The sequence below is a fragment of the Aplysia californica genome, unplaced genomic scaffold, assembly GCF_000002075.1.
Source record: "Aplysia californica isolate F4 #8 unplaced genomic scaffold, AplCal3.0 scaffold00026, whole genome shotgun sequence".
In the NCBI taxonomy this organism is placed as follows: domain Eukaryota; kingdom Metazoa; phylum Mollusca; class Gastropoda; order Aplysiida; family Aplysiidae; genus Aplysia; species Aplysia californica.
The window spans coordinates 32,849-43,529 of record NW_004797296.1 but is presented as its reverse complement, the minus strand read 5'-3'; the positions used below and the strand labels follow the sequence as shown (position 1 = coordinate 43,529).

General features: G+C 40.6%; 1 protein-coding gene across 1 annotated transcript in view; it reads right to left on the bottom strand.

Annotated features, from left to right (window-relative positions):
• The window catches only part of LOC101857224, a gene marked incomplete at its 3' end in the record, with an annotated part of 72,250 nt that overhangs the window by 48,531 nt on the left and 13,038 nt on the right, over window positions 1–10,681 (bottom strand). Inside the window, 6 exon segments of the mRNA XM_035973048.1 lie at window positions 108–226; window positions 855–942; window positions 3,583–3,708; window positions 6,805–6,911; window positions 8,650–8,758; window positions 10,385–10,507. Coding sequence (XP_035828941.1) covers window positions 108–226; window positions 855–942; window positions 3,583–3,708; window positions 6,805–6,911; window positions 8,650–8,758; window positions 10,385–10,507 — 672 coding nt within the window.

Sequence of the window (10,681 nt, the reverse complement as noted above, 5' to 3'; positions counted from 1 at the left end):
AGACAGACAGACAGACAGACAGACAGACAGACAGACAGACCGACAGACAGACAGACAGACAGACCGACAGAGAGTGATATTAAACTTCCTATATATCATCGACTCACCATCAAAAAGTTCAAGAATAAACCCCGTCACGTTGAGAACGGACGTGTCATTCACAACAGGAAGAAAACTGAGATCCACAGTCTTGTCCGGGGAGTCCGTGGTGAACTGAAGGGTGCACCTTGAGATGCAACAAAACAACTGAAGACCTTTCGAAAATCATTCATCCAAATTTAGTCACCGTTTTAGTCAGATTAAACAAAAAGTAGCGCAGACTGGGTACGCGAATATGTAAGAAATACATTTTTAAAAAAATAATTCTTAAAGCATTAGCATTATTTAAGAGTTGGAGCTCCTGAGCTCTTTAAAAAAAAGTAACCGTGGCTTTGATTATCTTGTACTTTTGTCTGTATGGCGCAGTTCGGTGAGGTTTGTGACCTTCAAGAACCACCAAACAACAAACACCTGTCCCACTTTTACTAATGTCATTTGATGGCATATATTTCAATCGAAATAAGTCACCACGGAAACAGAACTCATTGTCTTTTGTGGGAAACCAGACTTTGACTAATATCGCTGTCCTCCACTTTTTTCTAGTCCCTCCAGATTGCCAAGTACCTATTCGCATTTGGAGGCACTGAGAAAAAACAAGGTAACTTTCCTCAAAAAAGCCAGTAATCATACTAAATACTAGTAGCCAGCAAAGTGTTTATAGAAAGTATTATTTATAACCCCTTTACTTTACTAGACAGACAGTAAGCTGTCTCCCCCTTTGTTTTTCTATTATAGGCGTGTACAGAGACACCTACCTTGTCGTGTTGCTGTCTAGCTGTATAAACAACTCCTCCGTGGTCAATGGAACATGCACCGGCGTCGAGTCAACGCACTGGATGGCATCTATAGTATACAAAGTATTGTCTTTACACACAGTCGCACACACACACACACACACACACACACACACACACACACACACACACACACACACACACACACACTCACACACTCACACCCACCCACACACACACACACACACACACACACACACACAGACACACACACACTCACACCCACACACACAAACATACACACACGCACAAACATACACACACACACACAAACACACACACAAACACACACACGCACTACACACATATACATTCACACATGCGCATACACATACACAAACACACGTACACACCCACACATACGCACAAATACACATTCATACAAACATAGACACACACGAACACACACACACACACGCGCACACACACACACACACAAACACTCACACATACACGAACACATACACACACCCACACCCATAAACACACGTACATACACATATACACACAAACACACATATGTACACGCAAGCACACACAAATGTTCATTACCGATTATGTTTTTTTTTAAAAAGCTTTGACAAAGAGTCAAGCCCATAGACTTATATTCCTTGACTGCACCCTGTTATGGCCGCCGCTCTTTCTTATCTATAAAAAAAAAAATGCTGTAAAATGAGTGCACCGTGGGAGGTGTCATTACGCCGTATGAAGGAAAAAATACACATCTATTATCTGTGAGCACTGAACTCATACCCTCCCCCCACCTTTCAGACCTTCATTTGGCTCAAATGGGGCTATCGTGGTTTTTGAGCTGCATTGCACGTCTTTCAACCAATCGGTACGAAACCTGACAGGAACGGGAAATCTTTCTTCTCTAAAAATATTGTCTCCCCCATACCTCCTATCATGTTTTCTAGTCTTGTTCTGGCATTCCACTTTCATTTCCACCCCAACCCCCCCCCCCCCCTTTAAGGGTTCCTTCCCTTAACTCCTGACTCTTTCAACTGCTACTCCCAACACCTTACTCCTGTCTTTCAGCTACACCCCTGATCTTAGGGTAGGAAAGATCTAACTCCTTGCCTTCTCGGATTAGGACGAAAAATCCCGGAGGTCGCACGTGCAAATTGCACACTTTCAAGATCTCTTGGAGGTCCTAAAATCGATAAGAGTTGTATTCGGCCGCCATCCGGACAAAGTACAAAATTCCTACTAAAACTGAGAATAATAATAATAATAGATAGCATTTGTATAGCGCATATCCCCGCTCAACAGCAGGCTCTATGCGCTTTACACTATATTATTACCCCAGCAGACCATAGAACACTCCGAAACATTCTCAGCTTCCCGGGAAGCATACAGTGCGGCAGCCGATTAAGCGCTCAAACACTAACAAACTGACAAGATCTTTCGCTGTCTATATCCGGGTACACATTCCCACCTGGATGAAGTGAGGAAAATTCGTGTAAAGTACCTTTCCCAAGGACACAACGTCGGCCCCTGACGGGATTCGAACCCACGACCTTACGGTTGCGAGTCCGAGAGCCTAACCGACTCTTGTCAGTATTTTAAAAATGAAAACATGTAAAGTATATTATTCAAAATCGGAATTTGGCTGCCTGAAGACAAGGGGCCCAACAGAGTTGGAAAGTGGAGACATACGTAAAAATTAAGTTTCACTGCCGGTTGAAGAACCAACAGTCGACACCTCTGAGTTCTAGTAAGGGAATGCAAAGAATGAAAAAGATTTGGCTCAAACAGTGCGGTTCATAGACAACCGGAAATAAGCCATAGTGCATGGTCAAGGATATTATAACTCAAATCTATGGCCAGGACCATGTAAATGGAATAACAGAGCTGTTAATGGAATCAAACTCAAGAGACTTAATTGGAGCCATTCAATAAAATATCTAGCATAATACAAATCTAAGCAAAGCAGTCATTAATAATACTGACATAAATACACTTGCAAAAGTTTTCGGCGAACAACAAGTAAGATGAGCGCCATTTGGTACAAAAAATTAGTTCAAGACAGTAATGTTGCTCTCGTGACCGTTTCTTTCATCAACGTAATTTGTATTTATCTGGCTACAGTGTCGATATTCAGCGAAAGTTAGACTTCGAATGTCTTATTTTCCTTCCCTTTACCTCTGGTGTCAGAGTCAGTTTCCGCTAAGGGAATCAGGCAGCCCGCTCCAGAAATGACTATCTCAGTGTCAAGTTGAGCTAGCTACTTGTGTCACGACGCGGTGGAATCAGGCGCTCGTCAGTTTTGGGGCATATGAAGTTTTTGGTATTATCTTGAAGCTTGTTCATTTTTCTTGCCTTTGATGAAAAAGATATCTATCTATCTTCAATAAAAGTCGATAGATATTCAGAGGTAAATTAGAGAGGAAATGGCAGCCCACGTTTGGTGATTTTTCAAAGCTTGGGAGTCCTTGGAAACTGTAAATGTACATTTTCTTGTGCTTTTATTGAACGTTTTTCAGGAGAAGCCACACAGCAACGTCTTTTAAAATTGACATAACAGGTGTTGAGCCAAAAACTGAAAATTCAGTAAAAATTGACAGAACGGCAAGAAAAATGATAATGCTATTATCTTCGTTCATATTTGGACGAGCGCACGATTTCACCACGATGCCTTACATTTATTTATTTTTCAAAAGAATAAACAGTTAGGTGCGGCTCTCACCTCTTGACGCCGCCACATATTCCGCCAAAAAATAGTTACTATTGTAATAGGAAAAGTCATCCGATGAAACAATTGTTGAAGTCTGCTGGGTTTTAATCTTTGGAAAGTCAACAGTCTGGCATCCATCTGGGAACAAAACAGTTCATATTTTAAAAAACTGAAAATTGAAGTGAACTGAATTGGGATTCACAGTATGTGAAACAAGATTTCATTTAATTTGCGTTCAAGGAAAACAGTGTCCATCAAATTGCAATGGAAAACTTTTACAATCGACGCATCCAGAATACTGTATACAATATTTGAAAAGCACAAGGAAATATGGATAATATCACGACAGTACAGGATTTATGAGGATCAATGGAAACAGTGCAAAATGTAACGTGTGTCACCTGGAAAAATCGAATAAATAGGTCAATTGTAGGAGAGAGGGCGAGAGAGTGAGAGGAAGGCGCGGCCTGTACAATGATGCATTGACAGAATGACCAATGGTCAATCATACTGATGATATGAATTACCAGAGTCATTAATTATGATTCAGATGTATTCATGGATATTTGGAAAGCAGAGATTGCAGACAATGAAGTAAATATACTAAACTCCATTAAAAATGCCCCACTTTTCAAATCCAAATATGTGTTTGATGAAAAGTACACAATGTGATCTATTGTCCACCGGTTCGTCAGGCCATTAGATAAATATTCTTTTGATGGGGTGATCATCTCTCATTTTGTGGCATGCACAAAACGGGTAAAACATTAATTTCTATATTGAGTGCTATCTTATCACAATGAATGAAACGGATTGCTCTACACATCAATATGTAACTGCATTGAAAAAGAAAACACGTGCAGTCTCATAAATTGGTCTTCTTTTGTTTTTTACTCCTAACTGTATGCTAACTTTGAGCACTGAAAGTGCAAAGGAGACATTAGGATTCTCATTGCCATTGTAAACCAAAGGCAAGTTGAAGCACGGTTGAATGCTGACAAATGGATAACTAAAAGGCTGCAAGACTGTCTGCCAACAACTGGGAGTGTCGCTGAAAAAACCAAGGGCGTAACAGCCAAGGGGTACGACTGCACAACAAAATCGGCCTATTCCTTATTGCCAGCCGAGAGATCGTTTACTCCCCCTGTAACAGCCAGAGACCTTCAGGGAACTAGATGAACAGCATGTTCAGTCTCCATTCGGCGCCGAATGGCAGAAGCCTGTTTAAGAATCCATAAACCCTACGAAGACCAGCTGGTGTAGACTGGTACAACCAACACTCAAATTGGAAGCTAAGAGACTGGAACAGAGTTATATTTCCTGACCAGTCTCATTTTTTCCCCTTTCTTTTTATTTTGGTACCTGTTTTACGGCACTCACAACTGCACAAGGTCATATGAGCGCACGGGACACATTAAACATTTTCAGTTGGTAGGAAATTTTGAATTTTGTCTCGGAGGGGGCCAATGCCTACTCTTATCGATTCTAGACTACCAAGAGATCTTTAACGTGTGCAGCTTGCACACGGGACCTCCGAGATTTTTCAGGCTTGTCCGAGAGGGCTAGGTGTAAATCTTTCCTACCAGAAGATCAGGGGTGTAGATGAAAGACAGCAGTAAGAAGGAGCCAAGGAGTAGCAGTAGAAAGGCAAAGGAGGTGAGGTGGTGGGGGCAGAAAGTGAAAACGAAAGCAAACAACTGCTAGAGAGCAGGAGAGGAGGTGAAAGGAGACCATTTTAGAGAAGAAAGTTTTTCCGTCGCCACCCGGATTCGAACTAGGGACCTTTGAATGAGAGGTGAACACCTTAATCTCTAGGCCACGAGAACACCCAGTCTAAATTTTGCGTAAGTCATAACGATGGATGGAGGAGTGTACACCAATAATTGGGCATTCAATGTGCTGCAATTTCGTAATGAAATGATAGCAGAATGAAACCGAACGGCACAGAGAACCATTCCAAGACAATCTGACTATGCGGTGTCGAAAACTCGCCCACGTTGCAAGACAATGTAGCCAACCACGTTACTGTACTTTTTATTGATCGTGGAATGTTTTACATTTCACCACAAAAACACAAAACGGGGATTAGACCATCTCTTTTGTTCAATATCTGTTGGTGACATATCCTCACACATTTGTGAAAATGTTTGTATTAATCCGCGCTCCACTTATCATTCCAAGCGCATTTCTGTTAGTGAGGCTTTTTTAAAATGAAGTTGAGTATAATACGTGTACTTCTGGCAAGAACATGAGAGTAGTGCTTTGAGGTATGTTTTTTTCCAGATAAAGGCCCCACTTCCTAAGAAAGAGACTAAGACAAAACGTTGATGAAAACAAAAAGAACAAGCACCTCGCATCAAGATAATATATATCTTAGTCAGCTGCAGAAGTCAATGGGAGAGAGAGAGAGAGAGCGAGCGAGCGAGCGAGAGAGGGAGAGAGAGAGAGAGAGAGAGAGAGAGAGAGAGAGAGAGAGAGAGAGAGAGAGAGAGAGAGAGAAAGAGAGAGAGGGAGAGGGAGAAAGAGAGAGAGGGAGAGGGAGGGAGAGAGAGAGAGAGAGAGAGAGAGAGGGAGAGAGAGAGAGAGATATTTAGTGTGATTGCTCGTGATTTGCATATGCGTGTGTACGTGTGTGTATGTGTGAGTGTGTGTGTGTGTGTGTGTGTGTGTGTGTCTATGTGTATGTGTGTTTGTGTGTGTGTGTGTGTGTGTGTGTGTGTGTGCGAGAGAGAGAGAGAGAGAGAGAGAGAGAGAGAGAGAGAGAGAGAGAGAGAGAGAGAGAGAGAAGATAAAGGGCAGACATAAATGAATAAGAAAAAAAGAAAGAAAAAAAGAAAATGAAAGACAGTGAGAAAAAATAGGGAGTGTGTATGTATGTGTGCGTGTATGTGTGCATGTGTGTTTGTGTGTGTGTGTGTGTGTGTGTGTGTGTGTGTGTGTGTGTGTGTGTGTGTGTGTGTGTAAGACACAGAGAGAGAGATAGAGAGACAGAGAGAGACAGAGAGAGACAGAGAGACAGAGAGACAGAGAGAGACAGAGATAGACAGAGACAGAACAGAGAGAGAGAGAGAGAGAGAGAGAGAGAGAGAGAGAGAGAGAGAGAGAGAGAGAGAGAGAGAGAGACATAGAGAGCCAGAACGAGACAGGACGGGTTAAGGAGGAGTGGAAGGGAAAGATAGATGCTGAAATGAAGTGAATACATAGTATGTCATTGCTCTGTATGTCTATTCCTACCACCAAACTCAAACCAAGGCCCCTGGCAGGGAATTCTCGCTTCACTAAAAGCACGAAGAAGGACGATTTTGTCTTCAGGAGCAGTCAAATTCCATGCACAACCATAGCTGATGAAGAGAAAAATAGCGAGGTAAGCTTTATTTGCTCAATAAGTATATGCCTAACCAGTAATACCTTTACGTCAATAGAGCATATTTGTTTACCATGTTTATGTAAAAAATTCCATAAAGCAAACAAACAAATAAAAACAACTAAAAAGCCCCCACCCCCAACCCCCAATCCCCCCCTCCCCGAAAAAAGCCAACTAAGCAAACAAACAAACAAACAAACAAACAAATCCAAACAAACAGATCAGAAACAAAGAAAGAGCAACAACAACAAAATACTAATTGACCAAGACGACATTACGACTCTCCAGGCTACTCAAACCAAAGATAGTACATAACAAGATGGGCCACTCAGCCAAAAAAGTGTCCGCAGGAAGTATGCTCTTTGCTTCAGATGGCGCTGCAGTCTGTTTTGAAGCTCTCTTTCGTTTTTCCAGAAGAAGAATAGGAATAGCACCTCCTTGCGTGCGCAGATCGACTGCTGTTCATCAGCAGTTCGGGTACGTTCAGTGCGTAGTTTTAGGGTTTTAAAAATGTTAATGACCTCTTGCCTTTCATTCTAAAGTCAAATTAAACGAAGAAAACCATCACCCTTTCCTCCGGAAGAGGTTTTTTGTCAACGTAACCATTAAAAAAAAGCGTTCTTCCGAAATTTATCCAAAAACATGCTAGTTTCACTTTGATTTTTAAAAACTCAAGTAGGGTAACTCTGTTCGCAAAGAGTGCGCTTTTGTGAAGAGGGCGCCTCCAAATTTTGAGGACACTTTTTTAATTGGCTCAAAGAGAGAAGTGGCCCATCTTGTTAAGTACTATCATTGCTCAAACATGTGTCAATTGAAAAGGCCGTAAGTGTAAAGTTGTGCGGAAGTCACAAAGAAAAAGTTGCACACCGTAAACCACTCGATACTTCCCGCTAGTTAAACACCGCACAAAAGCTTGCCTCTTGTTTCAACTCTCCTGCGCGGCTCGCGGCATAGAAGTAATTGAAGTTGCACCAAAGACCGACAGTTTTGGGTTATGCTCTATCCGAATTGAAACCGTGTCACAGAGTCGGACGCCAAATATTTCATCTGGCGCGGTCAACAAGCAATAGTGGAAAAAGATGCTGACATATTATTTTTTTTGTCTATTTATTATTTATTTATTTATTTGTTGCAATGCTACCATAAACAGCGGCGCTCAATGCTTGTACACCTAAAGTATGCGACCTGGAAGACCAATATCACACCTTTTCTCGTAGACCTAAAAAAAGAAAAAACAACAACCTCATGTTCCGTATCAACGATTACAATCATTATAACCATTTTTCCTTATAAGAGCAATCAGGTACGTTTGCGTTTCTGTCTGCTACAAAAATGTACATTTTGTTGTGCCTTTAAACAATTCCTATCAATAAAATCCGCACGGAAATGTGTTGTTGAATAGACGTAAAAGGTGTTTAGCCAAAGAAAAAATAGATAAAAATTGCTTTTTTTTTTTCGATAGCAGTATTTTATTGAAAAGCACCTGATTTCCCCAAAATGCTACATAATATGGAGGTTTCCAGACGTTCTTGAACAAACTATATTATAGTTTCACATGCAAGACACGGTCAAGAGGCTAATTTGGGAAATTTACCCGTTGTGCAAAATTGCACAGCTGTGGAGAGAAATACATTATGTCAAAGAGTCGGCACCAAGAGTAAACAGCTGGTGCTGGTATATTACACTTCTTGCTCCTGACAGAAACCAAGACTTACTCTGGCTGTCCATGGTATCCAATACCAGTGCGTAGAATATACAGTAGCATTGGTTCATCCCGCACTTCAAGCTGTTGGACTCCATTGCAGAACGGGGACCATTGCCAGTCTGCAGGATGTAAGAAGCATAATACAATAAACCAAATTAAATGATACTAAGCTGACTTTTCTCATCCTCTCACATAGATCAATTTGGAGTACAAGATCTAGGGTGGAGAGGAACTGTGGTCAACTGTTGTGTTTGTGAAACTGTACAGAGTGAACCATCAGTTTTATGTGTGCGTCATGCGTGCGCCATACTGCTACTCTAGAATTAGCAAGTTCTATATGCTCCGTTTCTTTCGAGATATTTGATGTGAAAAAAAATTGAGTTCTCACGTAAAGCTTTTTGGAAGGCATTTCTTTGAAGGTCTTGATAACAACTCCCAATAATCTTATATGATTTTGGTAGAGCCGATAGAACATTTATTATTTATTTGGTTACTGACCCCATGGTCTTAATAACTCAAAACGATCAACACGGTCGGATAGAACTTTACAATTCTAAGGTAGCAATAATGTATTGAATATGAATAGCTAAGTGCATGTGAAGTACTTGAGAATCAGCTCGGGATCATTATATCCAATCCAGCGCGACCCCGGATGAGCTTCCAGCAAAACAGTCGCAAACCAATGAGAGATGTCTGTGGATAGTTTTTTTTAGAACCAAAGAGCCCTGGTGGCACATGTGGTTGCGTAAAAAAACAAACAACAACTAAAATGCTCAAATAAAGGACGTCTTGGTTAGTGTCATTATACATATTTATTTATATTTTTAACGCCAGAGGGAAGCTGAAAGTAGTTTGTACTCGTATTTGTTTTGGAGATGTGGCCATTACAGCAGGTTTGACTACTATGGTTTCAAAGAGACCTGAAATGTGTCTAGCTTGGAGTTTAATAAAAATTAATTAAAACAATGACAAAACACACAAAAGATACGACCATAATACATAAATGCAATAGAGACAAACTATTAAGGGCTGGTGGAACACCTGAGGTCTATTTTAGCTATTACAATGCCTAGAGTGCCCGTATTTTCTGTGGGACATTGTGCGCTATTGGGGATTTGAAATCTATAGTTCAAAAAGTATATTTTGAATCGGTTGCTATGGAAACGGCGGCCATATTGGATTTTGTATAGCTTTTTCAATCCCATTTTATTCCCTTATTTATTAACTGATTCACTTTTTATTTGGCATGTCAACAGTAATTATATAGCTTTTAAATTTGGCTTGTTATATATGCTTTAGTTTTTTTTCTATGACACTTACAACTGGAAAAAAAGAAGGAAAATTCATGCTTTGTAAGCCCATAAATCAAAAACTACTCCATTAATAAAATATTCAACACGCCAAAATTTAGAACTAGGTGTTATTGGCATCCTGTGAAAGCAACATTGAAATTGAACAAGAAACAGTGCAGAAAAATGGGATAATGTGTGAAAAAAATAGAATTGTGAGAAAACAGCCGATAAAGGTAAGAACCGACTGGCTGGAAATAACGTGCTTTTGCAGAAACACTTGGACAAAAAAGACAGCTTTAGGGTGTAACAAGCCTTACATACGTTTCTGGATATTGTTCAGGAAATGTCCAGGTACTACTATATGTAATAACACCAATTTGCATAATTTGGCCCCAAAACCAGATTTCTAGGTGCCCCACCAGCCCTAAAATAGATAGTATAGGGAAAACGTACCTTGAAAGACCATCTCAAACCCAGACCCTTGGTCTTTGGTTCCTGGGTAATACTCCAAGTGCACATCTTTATAGAATTCTAGTTTCTCAGCGAATGTTCTACCGCACCATTTTTTGGGTGGACCTGAAGTGATAAAGGCATTATTTTTGTCTTTTGTTCATCAAAAAAATAAAGTTCAAGAAAAAACCCACGAGTGAGACCAGACCAAAAAAGGGACATTATCTCACCATCCTCAAACACCAAGAAGAGAAATCAATCTCACAAAGTAATATTTACGGCTATTAGACCCCCCCCCCT